A 17,350-nucleotide genomic window follows, 5' to 3' on the forward strand; every position below is an offset into this window, starting at 1 on the left:
TTTGCAAAAGTTAGCCCATTTTGTATTATATTTTATCATTTAAAAGTATATATGTAATTTATATGTTTTATACATAATAAATTTATTATATACATTATAAAGTATATATATTAAGTAATATATATATATATTTATGTATAAATAAATGTATAAAATTTAGTACCTGGCCCTTGACAATGTTGCTCTAGTTACCAGAACATTGAAGTGATAAGGTGTGATCTTGCATCCATTCATTCATTCATTCCCTTGTCCAGAAAACACACAGAGGGCTTGCTGTGTGAAGGCAGCAGTGATGATTACTATAAGCGACACTAAGAAGAATGGGGTATAATCCTTGCCCTCAAGAAATATATTATAATCAAGATAGAGGATAAGGCATATTCATCACTAGCCATAATTGAAGATAGAAAGTACTAAATATTTTAGGGAAATTGTCACCAGGAGTTAACAATGGGGGAGAAATCTATTCCAGCTATGGAGATTAAATAAGATTTTTGTAAAGAAGTTGTCCTTTTGTGCTGAGCCTTGAAGGACCAGTAGAATTCTGGGTATGTGGAAGTGGAAAGGCATCATTGGCGGCAATAAAACTAATGAAAGGTAATATTTACTTAGCACATACTATGTGCCAGGCATTGTACTTTTAAACTACACACATTCTCCCATTTAAGACTCACAGAAGTTCTATGAGGAAAGTAGTATTATTATCTCCAATTGACAGATGGGGAGACTGAGGCTTAGAGAGATGCAAGTTATTCTCCTGAAGTCACGAGATGGTCAAGCTGGGATTCACACTCAGGACCTCACTGTGAACAGCTTTGTCACAGAGAAAGTCATGAATTGAGGCAGGAAAGCATGGGGCCCACAGGGAATTAGACAGGAGCTTTTTGAAGACATGGACCTTGTGTGTCTTGCTCACCTTTCCGTGTCCAGGGTCTAGACAGGAATTGGCACATTGCAGATGCTTAGTAAATATTGGTTGAATGAAAGGATAAAAGAATCAGTGAGTGGTTGACTGTTGCTGGCATGTAGGCTGTGTGGCTGAAAGCAGTTGGACAGGCAGGCACGTGCACGCCAAGATTTTAAGCAGACGCAGAGCCCATCAATCAAAGAACCAGAGAACTGGCTCAGGCTGCATGGCAGGGAGGAGAACAGTTAGTTGGTGGGGAAGCCCCGCAGGAGACCACTTGAGAAAGTTCAGGAACACCAGGGAGAGGAGTGGGAATGGAGGAAGTAGCTGTGTAGGTAGGATAATTAGAAAGAGGCCATGGGATGCTGCCTGTCTCAACTCAGAGTGGGGAATGCATTAAAAGAAAGTTGATTTTCTATCAGACCTTTACAAATCTATTCTCCATCTTTTACTAACCTCATGGGGTGGCTTGGGCAGCCTCTGAGCCTAGTTCCTCATCTGTAAAATGGGGTTAATCATACTTACAGAAACCCTGAGGGTTAGCCATGTTATTATGGAAACGGTCAGACTTCCCAGGTGACTCAGTAGCACAGAATCTGCCTGCAATGCAGGAGATGCAGGTTTGATCCCTAGGCCGGGAGGATCCCTTGGAGAAGGAAATGGGAACCCACTCCAGTATTCTTGCCTGGAGAATTCCATGGTCAGAGGAGCCTGGTGGGCTACAGTCCATGGGGCTGCAAAGAATCAGACATGACTTAGCGACTGAATACGCAGACACAGGAACAGTCAGTACCCTCCCCTTCACCTTATTCCCCTTACGCTGTAACTGTTGCTATTTGCATCTAGTTGACAAGAGGAGATTTAGGCTGAGCCTCCTCTCATGAACTGAAGTAAATTTCTTGGCATGTGCCAGAAGGTCCAAGAGTCTTCAGGTTTTGGAAAACATTCCCTAGCTAATACTGTCTGGCCAATGCCCCTCCCTTGCTAATCCCAACTACTCTTCCGTGTTGGTATAAAGAGGCCTCAAGCCTAGGAGCCCCTGGTATCAGAAGAAGATAAGTGATAAAGCCCAAGTTCTTTCAGAAACAAAAGCCCCTCTGGAAAATCAAACTCAAAGAGGAATAAAATGGAATATCCAAGCCCAGATAAAGGAACCACCCTCTCTTTTACCTATGTTCCCCTCCAAAAAATAGATTCAGGGAACTTGTATCTTTCTTCCTCCCCGTGAGCCTGATGCAGGTATTATGCTTCCCATTTTGTGAACAGAGAAATGGAAGCCCAGGAAGGCTCAGGAGGCTGCCCCAGTTTGCTCAGCAAAGCCGGCGATGGGCCCAGGTCTGCTGTCTCTAGTACCTGCTTCAGCCTCCTGTCTCTCTTTTAGGAAGCTGTCAGCACCAGGAGGCAAACAAACACATAATTATAAATAGGTATTTGGACCCACTTCATTATTTTAATTTTTTAAAGTTTGATTTCCTCTCTCTGTGTGTCTGTGAGTTTTAAGACTATGATGTGTTCAAGCCGTGGGAAAAGCACAAGTTAGTTTGATCCTTATTGCTTTCTGCCTAAAGCATATCTTGTTTAACTTCTTTTTTTTTGCCTGAGATCACTTATTGCTTAACTACTTGGTCCCTCCAATTAGAGTTTACCTTTTGGAGAGACAGGGTTCAGCTTTTTTTAGTACCCTCCCCAGTCCAGTGTATTTGATGAGTGCTCCACAAATGCCATCATACGGCCATGGAGAGAAAGGAGGCAGGCTCACAGCGCAGCGTGGGGGATAAAACAGGCCTGGGGATTAGCTGCTGCCTGAGACCCTAGGCAGCCAGCTGACTTTCTTTTTCTGAACTTCAATTGCTTCCATTTGTAAATGAAGATAATAGCTTCCAGACCTAGCCTAGTGCCTGGCACATAGTAGGAACACAGTAGGTATTTGTGGGAAAAGTTAGTATCTAACTCACTAGGTTATTGTGAGGATGAAATGAGATAAAGTATGTCAAGTATTAATATTTCTCATAGAACCTAGCATATAGTAGTTACTTAATAAAAGTAGCTACTCTGAACTATTTGATCAATAGTATTTAAAAATGAACACGTGCATATAGAATGCCATAGTAGTTCAGGAATCTAAAAAAACAAAAACTGAATTCAAGTTGAAATTCCGTCATTTCCAATAGAAAAAGCTACTGCATTTAGGATCAGACGATTCAGGTATGAGACCTGACTCTGCCATGGACTAGCTGTGTGACTCTGGTTAAGTAACCTGACTTCTCTGAACTTCAGTTTCCTGAAAAACAAGGGGACTGACTAATCATTAAAATTTCTTTTCCAATTTAATAGCCTCAGTGTAAGATGTGGTCTCATGCCGGTTACCTTGTCTTATCTTCCTTCTGTGGTCCCAGTTTGCCCATCTGTAGAATGGCCTATGGGTGTTAGAAGCACCTCTCTGGGGCAGAGCAGGCCTAGGGCATGCAGATCTCAGTGCTGCTCCGGCCTCCATATAGGGCCTGGTGCTGCTTGTTCAGCTCAGACTGATGTTGGGTAACATGAACAAGTTACTTGTCCACATAGAGCCCTTCTCCCTTCACAAAGCATACCCTCTACCCCCAACTACAGGCATATAGAAAAGAATGACCACCAAGGACCATTATGTCCTCTTCTAAAAAGTTCAGAGATAGTCTAATGTGAATCCTCTTCAAGAAATAAATAAAATTAATTAATTAATTAAAAAATAAAAAATAGTAAATGCTAGTGACAGTGTACAATAATTTATCTTCTGATTAAGGGTATATATAATGTAATGACAAAGAATCTGTTTTAATTCATCAAGATCCCTTTAATCATTTAATCATTATCTTCCTTGTATCTCTTTTGAAGCACTGGCCTCAGTCTCTATAATTTACATAGCACTTTGACTGACATTGTCTCACTTGACCCTTCACAAAAGCTGAGATGTTAGAAGCAAGTCAAGCATAATTTACCCCCATTTGTCTACCAGGGAAGAGAGGTCCAGTGAAGTGCTGAGAGCTGGCCAAGGTGTGGGCACCACGTTATGGAAGAGTTGGGACCACACGTCAGATTGTCTGGTTGTCCCCACCAGCACCTCTCCCCAGTGGTCCTGCTTACAAACAACCCTACAACTAGCCTCACCCCTTAGGGGCAGTTTCAAAAGGCTGATTTTCAGTAAGCCTTCACCTCTGTCCAGCAGGTCACGTGTTCTGATTTTTTTGGAGATGGCTAACAGTCTTGGCTGTTACGTCTTGAGCAGGTAATATCATAGCCAGCCAGAGGTCAGGACTTCTCCAAGTGAGGTGTGGGACCACAAGCTCCAAAAGGGTTCTTGCCTGACATGCAGTTTCTGGGTCAGACCCCAGACATGCCTGATTCCAAATACTTTAGAATCTGCATCCAAGGTTTTTCCTCATCATCCAAACTAAAGGAACTGATCTAGTGACCTATTACCGCAGTAGTTACTGTCTTCACAGATATGAGACAAGCTCGTGTTGATAAGTTTGTTTTACTTTCTCTTTCTCTACCTTAGAATGTAAATTCCATGAAGTCCTTGTAAGCTTTATTTCCAAGCCTTGTTCCTAGAAACCCCCCACCGTAAATATTTAATTGAATGTGCTCTAAAATTTGAAACCACTGTCTTCATTTTACAATAGGGAAACTGAGACCCAAGTAATGCAGAGTTGGTAAGGGGCAGGACCAGGATCAGGATAAAATCTCAGATCCCCAGAGTCTCAATTTGGTGTCGCTTCGTCTTCGACCCAAGCAATTCTTATAAAAACGGAAATCCACTTGAGGGGAAAAAAAAAAAAAAAAAAGACATTTCTCGCCCATAAATACTCGGTTTCAGGGCTTGGCCGGGTTGGGGGCTGTTGGTAATTCCCTGCTCACTTCCTAGACGCCAGATGCCCCCAAGGGTTAAAGACTCGTCTTCTAGGCCGGGTGTCGAACCCAACTTGGGACAGTGACCTGGCCGGTGCTGCCTGGGAGGAGCGGAGCACAGTCCACGGAGGTGAGGCCGGCTCACCCAAGGTCACCCAGGCGGGGCCTGGAGGGGCCAGGCCTATGGGACGCAAGTGAGGCGACAGCACCCCCACCCCATCATCCTGTAAGCTCAGGGTGATATTAATGGCTCCTTCCCGGGATTCTGGCGCACCCAACCTAAAGAGCGCCAGCAGGCCCCGCCGGCCGCGTGGCGCGGTCCCATGTGCTCCACCTGCGAACGCTCTCACTAACTGGCTCTTTAAGACACTTCCCCCTCTTTATACCACCCGGTCTCTCCTACCCTGCTCGCTGACCGTCCCCCCCCCCCCCCGCTTCCGAATTGCATCAGGCACGTGCTCGCCCCCGTCCGGTTTGAGTACCCCTCACCCACTAGCCCCGGAGATGCGCCGAGGAATTGGAGGCCAGGGGCGGGGCCAGGGGCGGGGCCGCGAGGCCCTGCGCGCGCGCTCCCGCCGCCTTCGCCCGCCCGTCGCCCAGGGCCAGCCCCGGCGGGCGCGCCCCCGTTGCGCCGTCCCCTCCCCTGCCCGCTGCGTCGCGAGGCGCGCGCCCGCCCGCCGCCTGCCGCGGATCGCGTGGTCAGCTCGGCTCGCCGCGCCTCTCCCCCGTCCGTCCATATTGCTGCAGCCCCCGTGCCGGGAAGCCCGGGCCGCCCCGGGGGCGGGGGGGAGGGAGGGACGGGACGAGAAGCCTGCCAGGCTCGGGGTGGGGGCTCCTTGCGAGGAACGGGCGGGGGGGGACGCGCGCCGAGGAGGCCTGGACCGCAGAGTGGGGGGCCTTCCTCCCCCCCCCCCCCCCCCGCCCCGCCAGCGGGCCTTGGATCTACGGCGGCTGCATCCGACCGGGAGGGGGGGCCGCGCCTAGCGTGAACCCCGACCCTTCTCCGCCGGGACTGGGGCCCAGCGCCCCGGAGGAAGGCGTCGCGGGCGCTCTGAGAGCCAAGTTCGAGGCGGGGGAGGCAGCCTCGGGCGCGCCCGGCTTCTCCGGGGGGGCGGGCGCGCAGATGGCCACTCAGGTGGAGCCGCTGCTGCCGGGGGGCGCCCCGCTCTTGCAGGCCGAAGATCACGGGGGTTTGGTGAGGAAGAAGCCGCTGCCGCCTCCCGAGGGCAAGGGCGAGCCCGGGGCGAACGACGTCGGAGGCGGAGAGCCGGACGGCGGCACCCGGAGACCTCGGCCGCCCTGCGCCAAGCCGCACAAGGAAGGCACCGGGCAGCTGGAGCGCGAGAGCCCGCGGCCGCCGCAGCCGCCCGGCGCCGAGGGCCTGGCCATCAGCGACGGGGAGGAGGGCGGCGGCGGCGAGCCGGGCGCTGGCGGAGGAGCTGCCGGAGCCGCGGGCGCCGGGCGCCGAGACTTCGTGGAGGCCCCTCCGCCCAAGGTGAACCCGTGGACTAAGAACGCGCTGCCGCCGGTCCTGGCCACCGTGAACGGACAGTCTCCTCCAGGTGGGTCTCTGTTTGGTACTCCGGGACTGGGGGCCTCTTCCGGGGACATAGGCGTCCCCTCCCCCAGCGGCCTCCAGGGCCCGGGGGTCCGCCACTGGTCGTAGTGACTCGGGGTTTTTTTTTTTTTTTTTCATTATCTCCTGGCTAATTTAGGTCGCCGTGCCCTGCCCCCCCCCCCCCCCCCCCGCTCCGCCCAGCACACTCGGGAACATGCCCCTGCCGGAGGGCCCGGCCTCCCGGAGGCTACGGCCACCGCCTGGGCCGCAGCGGTTAGTGGGCAACGGCGTGGTCCCGGCCTATCTCGCGGGGAGAGGGGTGGGCGCTGGTTTCGGTGAAAGCCCCCCCCCGCCCCCCGCGTGTCGGTGTGAGAGACGGTTTCTTGCCTGAACCTTCCTCGGGAAGCCCCCTCCACCCCCCCGCCCCGTGTTCCTCGTTTTGGTAGCGTTGCTATCGTCCCCGTGTTGTAAATGTTTAATGAGTATATGTCATAGGCAGCAAAACGCCCGGCGATGAGTGCATACCGACCACACGGATTCGGGATTTAAAAGTTAACAAGTTTGTTCTCGAGTAGATGGTGTTAGGCGGTAGAATGGCCGTGGGCGACGGCTCGAGGGGTCGGTTACGGGGAGAATGGGGAGAAGAGGAAACCCGACGTGTCATTGAATTCGGTGCTTTCCCTCGCCTGATCCCGGGGACCTTCCGCCTTGAGAGGGAGCCGGATGGCGAGTGTGCGGGGCATCCAGTGAGGGGAAATGTGAGGCGAGTAAGGGGGCATGCGGCGACGCGAGGGGCGTGTGGCGGCGGGGGAGGGAGTGGCCGGGCCAGGCCGGACGGGCGGGTGACAGTTGGGCGCCATGCGCCGCGCCGCCGGCCGGCGGGCTGCTCGCGGCCGCTGGCCTGGGCGTTCGGCGGCCGCCGCGGCGCTCGGGGCGGAAGGCGGGTGCGGGCGGCGCGGCCGGGTGTGTGCGTGTGCGCGGGTGTGAGTGCGCGTACCCCCTTCCCGGCATTCCTCCGCAGCCGGGACAACGTGGTGCCTCCCCGCGCGGCTGGCGGCATGTGACCGCCGAGCGGCGCGCCCTCCCTCTCCCTCCTCGACTTCTTTGGGTCCTTTCGGACACGGCCCCTCGGGGGAGGTCGGCGTGCGGGAAGTCCCCGCAGAGCCTCGTTATTGGGGGGAGGGGGGTACGGAATACAGAGTCTCCGCTAGGCCTTACTTTGCTGAAAATAGATCGTCGGCTTTGGTGGGGGGCGCGCCCGCCTGCTCCTTTTGCCGGCCCGTAGAGACACCCTGGGGCTGGATTCTTGGGTTCAGGATCTTCTTGCAGTGAGCCGGTATTAAAACCCAATTGGAGCTACTACGATGGCCTGTGGCCATAGCCCCACGGCTTTTTCAGAACTCCTCCCCTTCTGCTTGAGACTGACTGGTTTAAACCATCAGAATGGGGAAAGTTGAAAGGGCAGCTTAATGCCTTCATATTGAAGGGAATAGAATCCCTCGTAGTCCCAGGGAAACCAGAACACCGAATTCTGAAAATGGCATGTTGTAATTTTTATTTCTTTTTAAGATTGCTTCATTTGGGGGAGGGGACCTTTGGCGTTTACTAATAGTACCTCAAACCGTGTTCTCTTCCTTTTGCCCTCCTCCCCTTCCCCCCTTTTCCTTCCAGAACCCTCTTATGCAAAGGGCAGTGCTGAAATCTCCATTTTCTTGCAAATCCCTCCTGATCCACCCACGGAGGGAGGAAAAGCAATTTGAAGACACTCTTTGGTCCTTCCCCCTCTTTAAACTCAGAGGGGTATAATCATCCGCAGGAGAGGGCACTCCTCAGAAGTTTAAATGGGGCTACTCACTCTGGCTGCTGCTGCTCTGCTAATGGTGAACCTGCCTTGTGGGTTTTAAATCAGCCATGACATCAGGTGGTGTTGGATGCCTGAGCTGGCATTTTGTGCAAGTCTAGGGGCCCTTGGTAGGGTGCGTCACCGGGGTTATTGATCGTGGGAAGAAGACAGCTTGGCTGGCATCTCGCCTTTACCTCTGAGTGGAAAAGCCAACTTGCTTTAGTGCCCAAAGCAAAATTCTAAGTCCGGTAGACTTACTCTGTTCTTGTTAGGCAAGAAAGTGTCTTGTCTGCTCATTAGTTTTAAACTTTGAGAATAGTCGTCGACAGACAAACTCTGAATTAATCCAGTAGCGTCTCTGTTTAAGCCTGTTGTTAGGGCTTGGATGCTTTTTGAAGGAGAATTTTGTGGTCAGGGTAGATAGTGGCCCTTTCTTTGAAATTTACATGGATCACTAAGGTCCTTTTCCAGCCCTGATTTTATTTGGACAAGTTTAAATGTTACACCAGTGGAGTGGCAGTGTGGTCTTGGGAAATTTTGTGTTCTGTGATGCATATGTTTTTGGTGCCTCCTAAGTAAGCCAAAAGCTTTCCAAAGCTTGCTGCAAACGCCTATTTTTAGCTCTCCTTTTGGCTCAGATGCTAGTATTTTAGTTCTTTAAGAGACACAGGCAGTAACTAGTAATAAAAGATGTTTTGTGATATCTCCCCTTTCTTGTGGGGCTCTCTGTTCTGGTTTAAAGTGTCTGTCTTAGTGGTTTAAAGTCTTGGGATTTGCATTTTGGCTTTTTGTATTTCCCTCCCCTAGAATGTTTTGAAAACATTAAAATTTCTATTCCTTATCCTAGCCACAGCTCTTTAAGTATGAGAGAGGCAGGATGTCTCATTTACAAGAAGAAATGACAGACTTCCATGATGGTTAAGACTCCCCACTCTCAGTGGAGGGGGCCCAGGTTCAATCCTTGGTCAGGGAACTAGATCCCATGTGCTGCAGCGAAGATCCTGTGTGCTGCAACTAAGACTTAGAACAGTCAAATAATTTTTTTTTTTTTTTAAATGAAGAAGATAGCAAAGGTTCTGGTGTCAAAACTGCTTGGGTTCAAATGCCAGCTCAGCCAGTTGCTTAGCTGTGCTTCATTGGACAAGATACTTAACCATTCTGTGCCTCAGCCTCCTCGTTATATTCTAGAAATAAAATTATTTATCTGCCTCAAGGGAGCATTGTGAGCATTCACTGTGATGGAACGTGTAAAGTATTTAGTCTGGTGCCTTGCATGTGTTCGCTCTTACACTGTCTGGGAGACTGAATCTTTGGGTTTTCCTGGGACTTGTTCTTGGTCTCCATTTTCTCCACCTGTAAAACTGAGGGGGTTGGAGAATGGTGTATTTATTTTCCTTTTCTGGTATTTTATCAGTACTCCCTGAAATATATGGGATCTGTCTCCTTAAAAGTAGACCTTTGCTTCTCCACAGACATGAAGGACATAGAATGGGTAATCTTAAAGGTTGATGATCCAAACACTTGCCTACTTTTACTTTGGAATGTGTTATGACAAATGTTTTAAAAATAAGTTATAATTTATCTGCCTTTCGTAAAAATTAGCTTTTGGCAGAGTGTACATGTGCTCTTTAGGGCTGTGGGCAAAGGCGAGTCTAACTGAACTAAACATTTGCTGTGTTAAAAGCTTTGTAGCTGGTATACATGTAGTAGGTAGAGACTTGAGAGTGCACTATCCCCACAAACTTCCAGTGCCCCTAGCAGGGAATAAGTGGGTGGATTGTGTTACACTTCTAACTTTGTGTGGTAAGAAAATGAACCATTGCTGTGATCTTTTTCTTCTTTTCTCTTTAAAGGAGAGTTGGGGTCAGGGTCTGAGACTTGCATATTTATATTCTGGGTATCATTTTTTCCTGTGTCCCTTTGAAGTACAGCTGACTGGTGGCATGAAATAAAAAAGGATTATAATCCCAGCTAACCCATGGCAACCCCAGGAATCTTAGGCCACACTGAACTGGCCCCAAATAAACCTCCACTCCCAGTCTCCATTTCCTTCCTGCGTCTGGGCCCTTGCCCATCTTCCTTCACCCGCCAGTCCCACAACTGGTGTACTCGGGGGGCATTGATGGGGGTCTAGGGTGTCCGTCAGTCTTCACTGCATGAAGACCTCATGGTGTCAGAGCTACTTTAGACCCTGGCTCCTTCCTTCCCCACCACTAGAAGTGGACTGGGTGGGATTAAACAGTCTGTAATTTTGAGTCCCAACTTTGCTCCTAACTTCCTGTGCAGTCTTGAGTAAATAACTCAGCCTCTCTAAGCCATTGTTCCTTCATCCTCAAAATGGGAATAGTAATAGTAACTGATTCATAAATATTTAGTGTGATGTTTAGCTTAATGTCGAGTACAGAGCATCTAATAAGTGCTAGCTGTAATAAATCATCACCATTATTAGGGGTGTTCATTTCGCTTGTAATTCTGCTTGTGTCCAACTATGTGGGCATTAGCAACCCCCGTACTCTCTCTGAGCCTGTGTTTCGTCATCTATAAAATAAGGGAATTGGAATAGGTCTAAATGTCTTTAGTATTTTTAGTATCAAGAGCACTTTTTCTCTGATAAACCCTTTCCCCACGGAAGAAACAAAGTAGAACTTTTTGATTTGTTTTTAATTGAGATATACTTGGTTTATAATATTTATGTAATTTTCAGGTGTATAGCAGTGATTCACAATTTTTACAAAGCAGAGCTTTTTTATGTGTGTGTTTATATCTGCTGTTGTGGTTAAGAATTTCAGTTTTGAACCCAAGTTCTGTGAAGGCTGGAGACACTTTTCTGGCTTTAGGAACCTAAGCCAGTTGCTTGGAGGTGTATATCAGAGCAGCCAGGCATTAGGTGCCTTACAGTGAATGTGATAGTAGAAAGTACACAGTGCTGTCTGTGAAAATTGTGTCTGCTGAATAAAAATTGAACCCACATCTAACAGAATCACAGATCTGTGAACATAGAGGAGTACGCTGATGGACCATGAGGTAGCCGTTATTCAGTTTTTGAAAGTGAGAAACTACAGGACAGATGATTTCGTTAGTAAATAAGGGGTGTTAAAAAAATACAGCCAGGACTTCCCTGGTGGCGCAGTGGATAAGACTCCCGTCTGCCAATGTAGGGGACACGGGTTCAATCACTGGTCCAGGAAGAGTCCACATACCATGGAGCAGCTGAGCCCATGTGCTGCGACTACTGAAGCCTGCGCGCCATAGAGCCTGGGGCTCTGCAACCAGAGACGCCTGTGCACGGCAACTAGGGAGTAGCCACTGCTCGCCGGAACTAGAGAAAGCCCACTTGCAGCCACGGAGGCATAGCACAGCCATAAATAAAACTAGTGAATGCAACGAAAAGAAATGGACTCACAGAGAGCAAACTAGTTAGCAGTGAGGAGAGGGGAGGAGGGAAGGGCAACGTTGAGATAGGGGATTAAGAGGTACTAAGTTAAGAGATACAAACTATTATGTACAAAATAAGCTACAAGGATGTATTGTACAAACACGGGGTATAGCCAGTATTTTATAATAACCATAATGGAGCTGTTTAGTCGCTAAGTAGTGTATGACTCCTTGCGACCCCATGGACTGTAGCCCACGAGACTCCTTCTGGCCATAGGGTTTCCCAGGCAAAAAACCGGAGTGGGTTGCAATTTTCTTCTCCAGGGGATTTTCCTGAACCAGGGACCAAACCCACATCTCCTGCACTGGGAAGTGGGTTCTTTACCACTGAGCCACCAGGGAAGCCATAAATGGAGTATAACTTTTAAAAATGATGACTCACTGTATTATTCACCTACAACTTATGTATAATATTATTGTACATCAGCTTCAGTTAAAAAGTAAATAAGCATTTTTAAAAGAGGGAACTGTTACGGATGAAGAATTGAGACATCAGTCAAATGCCTTGTGTGGATCTTGTTTGAATCCTGATTCAAACAAACAGGTTATATAAGAAGAAATTTTCGGAAGTTTAGATTATATTAAGGAATTGTTTGTCAAGTGTAATAATGGCATTATGGTTGTTTTTATTTGTTTTAAACTCCATAGCTGGTTATACTGTACACCTTTTGGTGAAGAACTGTTACGTTAGCCTTTATAAATCAGGGCTTAAAGCTCTTTTCCTATAGTTCAGACCACTTTCTTCTCTTGTAAACAAAGCACACAGTCGGGGCACCCTCTGAAGGGAAGAAGGGAAGGAGGCCTTCCCCAGGAACCTGTCCCTTGTTCTGGGCAGAGTGTTTGAGTTTTACACTCACTGGGAGATAATGCCTGTTGGGGAGGGAGAGATGCTTTGGAGGTGGTTTGGGGCCCTGGGTAGGTAGGGGATGGTCTCTGCAGTCCTGAACTCTGAACCTCCCTGGGGGGTGGAATCTCTTGGCTGATCTGCTGCCCCTCTGCAGTGGGACCTAGGTTAGAGTAAGCATTTTAGAGCTGTTACTCAGCACTCTTTCCCTCCCGGAGGGAGGGAGAGGAGGTGGAGCAGTGGACCTGAAACCACAAAAACCTCTTTAACATGGAGAGCTTGGCAGTTGGGACTGCCCCTGTTTGCAAAATCCAAGACAATCTGAAAGCGGGTAATTAGGGTGTTGGGGCCTCCAGAGGGCTCCCAAACCTCCCTGGCTGGTCCAGAGTGATCTAAGGGAGTGGCCGGGAGAGGACAGCCTTACTTTCTAGAGGTTCATAAGAGAAGATAAATTTTGATACCTGGCTAATAAAAGGACAGGAAACAGTGAAGGAGCAAAGGGGTAGGTGATGGGATTTAAATCAGAACATGCTGTTTTTCTTGTTCACAGAATGGGACTCACCCCTATGCTTAGGTTGTTCTGAGGATCAAATTGATACCTCATTATGGGGTAGCTCAGTTCATGACTTGAAATGTCCCACACAGATGTAAGTGGTTTAGATTCCGGAAGATGCATTCCAAAGCCAGGTTCAATTGACCCTTGAACAATACGGGTTCACGCTGCATGGATCCACTTATGTAGATTTTTTTCAGTAAATAGTCCTACACTCTCTGCTGTTGACTGAGTCCATGCTCACGCAGAGCTGCAGATAAGAGCAGCAGCAGGTACCCGGCACAGCCTATGAACCTATAAGTGGATTTTTCACTGAGCTAGAGGTTGGTGCCCTAATCCCTGCGTTGTTTGGGGATTGACTGTATATGTGTCAATAGTTTGTGGTAATTACCCATTCTGAGGGGTTATCCTTGCCTTTGCTAAGTGAGGATTGATAATTTGGAGTTAGCCCAGGGTGTCTCCATGAGGGATTTTCTCAGAATCAGAGGGACAGTCTTGATGGGCTCTTTTCCTCTGGCTGTACCTTTGGACTGACAAAGCCTTAGGTGTGAAAGATAAGGAATGTGGGCTTTTATGATGAACTTTGTAAAACTGTCCACATAAATCTGCTGTACAGTCAGGAGCTTCATCCACCTCAGTTTGAGGTGTTACTGGTAAACCCAGATGGAGCCTCCATCTGAGGCCTGGTGTTCAGAGAACTTGGTATAACCCTCCACATTTGATGTGGTAACCACCTTCCCCTCTGGACATACATTCCAGCTACTCCAGATAGCCTTTTCTTTTCCTTGCTTTAAAAAAATTCCAGGCGTTTTGGAGGAACTGAATTCAGCCCCATAGTCGCCGGGAGCCATCTCAGACACATGGTCCACCTGAACTCTGTATGGTTTTGGTCTCCCTGCGACAGACACTAGCTTACTGAAACTCTTGATAACCCCAAGATAAGTAACAGTGATATCGCAGTTATCCTCCGTAATCTTCTCAGCAGGCACACTTTTTTAACCCCGCTTCACAGATGAGGAAAGTGAGCCTCAGGAGAGGTTAATAAGCAACTGTCTTTCTCATTGCTCAGACTAAAAACCTTGGGGTCATTCTTGCCCCCTGTTTCTCTGTCACCTTATATCTAATTTACCAGGACATCATTTTGGCTTCTAAAAACTGTGACCAAAGGTAAACAGGTAACTGAAGTGGGGCTAAAAAGAGTTCCTGCTGAGCAGATTACAGAGGGTAATTGCGATATCACTATTACTTACTTTGGGGTTATCAGGAGTTTCAGTGAGCTAGTGTATGTGGAGAGGAGACCAGAACAGGTCAACTGTGACCAAAGGTGAAAGTTTTTACCACCTCCTCGCCTGCCAGCCTGGTCCATATACCATTGCTTCTCACCTGGAAGGTTGCAGGAGCCTCTAACTGGTGTCCTGTTACTCCTGCTTTAAGTCCTGTCACGGCTTCTAGAGTGGAGTAGAATTCAGAGTCCTTAGAGTGTCTTCTTAAGCTGACTCCCCAGACTTCCCCTTGCCCTGACCCTGAGCTCTTGACTCTTTACCCACTCTGCCCTCCTACGACATGACTCTTCCTGGAGCATGTGGTGCTTCAGGCCTTGTATTCTTCAGTGCTGTTCCCCCAGATAGCCATGTGGACCATGCCCTCACTTTCTTCCGGTTCCTGTTCCGTTCCTGGGGATGGAGAGGCCTGTCCCCACCACCCTGTATTAACTGGCAGACTGCATGCACCTTATGCTCTATCTCATCCCTCTTACCCTGCTTCAGTTTTCTTTTTAGTTTTTATCACTGTTGGATAGGGGTCTTTGGTATTTATTTGATCACTGCTTTATTTCTAGCACCTAAATATGCCTGTCACAGAGTAGGCAGCTCATTGAAGATTTAATTAGTGAATGAATGGATGAATCTCATACTTTTAGCAGCATCATTCATATTTTGAGTCTGGCGCAGAGGATACCACAGTGAATAATAAAAAGTTGTGTTGACAGAGAGCACACACACCTTCGATGCAGTATGGAAGATGCTGTGTAAGAAGGCTGTGGGATTCTTTGGGAGTGCAGCTGGGGGCACCCAGTTCAGTCTAGGTCAGAGTAACTTTTCTGGAGGAAGTAGTGGCTAAACTGAAATGGGAAGGACAGGTAAGAGTTATCTGAGAAAAGACCTGAAAAGAGGACTCATTCTTCGTTGAGGAAAGGCCGAGAGATCCAGGGAACTGAGTAGTTCCCTGTGGCTGTGGAATAAATTATGATTTTAACTGGAAGGCAGTGGAGAGCTTTAGAAGATTTTAAGTGAGGGTCAGATTTTTGTTTTTGAAAGTTTGCTTTGGCCATGTGGGAGAACCTCTTAGGTTAAGAATAGGTGATTTGGGGTTTCCTGTCTCATCCTTTGGGGCAAGGTTCCCAGATTAAAAGGGAGCAAACTTCTGAGACATTCCTGAAGTGTAGGTGTAGGACAGTTATCGGTTGTCATCCTTCAAGGGTAGGGAGCAACTCCAGTGTATGGGATGTCTCTGACCTTTTAGAAGGCCAGCTTAGTTGGAATGCAGTTGCTGGTGATTGGCCTAGGCTGTGTCCATGCTTGAGCCAAGAGCTCCATCTTGCTTGCACTCCTGCAGCTGTTTAGGCGGGAAGAGGAGGCAGAGGCCCTGGAAATAGTGGCGGGGGACAGGCTTCCTACAGGAGTCCCCACCTCCACCTGGGAAGATACTCATGTAGCGGGGCTTCTCGGTCCGCACCTAGACTGTCTGCCACGAGCCTGTCTGCCGCTTGGCATGGTGGGCTTTGCCACACATAGCTACGGGCACAAAATTTTCTTCCCATCAGAGGCACCTCCTTTCAGCTGAATTCGAACCATTTTTACACCTGAGCTAACAGTGGGTTTGCATCTGCCCATAGGCAGTCTGAGTTTCTGAGAACACTGGGCTTTTGAGAGTCAGGCTTACCCTGACCTGTGGTCATTATCAACTCTGTCCCTAGTGCTCTGCACAAAGGGGCTTAGATGTCCTTATCTCCCTTTTAGAGGAGAAGGAGTATTTACAGCTGGAAGAGACCCCAAAGGCCCTTGAATCTAACTAAACCATTCGTTTACAGGTTAGGTACTTTGGGCCCAGAAAGGAAATAGAGTTGCTCAAGGTCACAGTCAGTTCAGAGTACGGCCAAGACTTGAACCCATGTCTCTTTGCTCCTACTCCGGTTTTGTTTTCACTCCTCTGGAGGAAGAAGTAGAGCGTTGACTTTGTAGTTATCCAGTTTGAGTTAAGCCCAATCCTGTACTGAGTGAGTGCCCTCAGATAGATTGGTAACTTGTGGCTTCAGTAAATGGAGTTATAACTGGAGTACCTGCGTCCTAGGATCACAGTGAATGTGCACTAGGTGAAGGCGGGTGCTCAACTGAAGCCTGGCAAATAACAAGTGATGACCGCTCTAGGCAGAGAAGGCAATGGCAACCACTCCAGTGTTCTTGCCTGGAAAATCCCAGGGGCGGTGGAGTCTGGTGGGCTGCCATCTATGGGGTCGCTCAGAGTCGGACGCGACTGAAGCGACTTAGCAGCAGCAGCAGCAGCAGACCACTCTAAGAGTGTTGACGGTAAAAAAGAGTGTTGACGGTTCCTCTTTTGAGGTCTTGAATTTGACCCAGGTCTTCAATTTGCTAACAGAGGTCAAGTGCTAAGTCTTCTGTCTTTCTGGGTCCTCTCTCCCTCTTTTCCCTGCTGTTTGGTCCTGGAGATACACAGGAAGGCAGCCCATATCACTTAGAACCAGCTCTTCCTACCTGCCCTGGGCTGGTACACAACTTCATAGTGGAGGGGACTTTAAGGAGTCACTGGGGGCTATTATCCTGCCGTGAGAAGCCCACATTGTGCACTTGGGAGTGCCCTCGTGGTAGAACGTTGGTGAGAGGACAGCTCAGGTGCTTTGCAGTGAAACCCTCCCGCTCCATCTTTAGTATCTTTTTGCAGCTTTGGATTTGTTTGAAGGAGTGGAGGTCTCCTTGCTTTTCCTGTTCTTTATATATCTTTACAATGATATGAGGAAGAGAGGCCAATTATGTGGATGGAATAACCTAGTCTGGGTTTTGTCCGCAGTGGAGTGTAGGGGGTGGAGTTTGGCCATGGTGAGAGCCCCTTTGGGTATGGGAGGCTGCATGCTACTTCTGGGGAGTGGGAGCGAGACAGGAAATTAGGAACACACGGAGGCGGCTGCTCACTGTGACGCATGCCCCTTACTGTGAAGAGGGGATGGTTGAGAAACTAGGATAATTTTTCCCAGACCATCAAAGCTTGGGGTGGGTGGCAGTGCGGTTGTTCTAAAGTACAGCATTTGAACA

The 17,350-nt window shown here is 48.7% G+C and overlaps 1 protein-coding gene across 4 annotated transcripts in view; it reads left to right on the plus strand.

Moving 5' to 3' along the window:
* The window catches only part of LARP1 (La ribonucleoprotein 1, translational regulator), an 83,115-nt gene that overhangs the window by 22,173 nt on the left and 43,592 nt on the right, over window positions 1–17,350 (plus strand). For 2 of the 4 annotated variants that reach the window (XM_061151798.1, XM_061151799.1), the window contains exon 1: window positions 5,582–6,354. The exons of 1 other annotated variant lie outside the window; for it this stretch is intronic. In XM_061151798.1, the coding sequence (XP_061007781.1) occupies window positions 5,916–6,354 (439 nt within the window). In that variant the 5' untranslated portion in view covers window positions 5,582–5,915. Of the gene's footprint in view, window positions 1–5,581; window positions 6,355–17,350 lie in introns of those variants that run through there. One more of the 4 variants, XM_061151797.1, reaches the window with a different exon arrangement.

The sequence above is a fragment of the Dama dama genome, chromosome 9, assembly GCF_033118175.1.
Source record: "Dama dama isolate Ldn47 chromosome 9, ASM3311817v1, whole genome shotgun sequence".
In the NCBI taxonomy this organism is placed as follows: domain Eukaryota; kingdom Metazoa; phylum Chordata; class Mammalia; order Artiodactyla; family Cervidae; genus Dama; species Dama dama.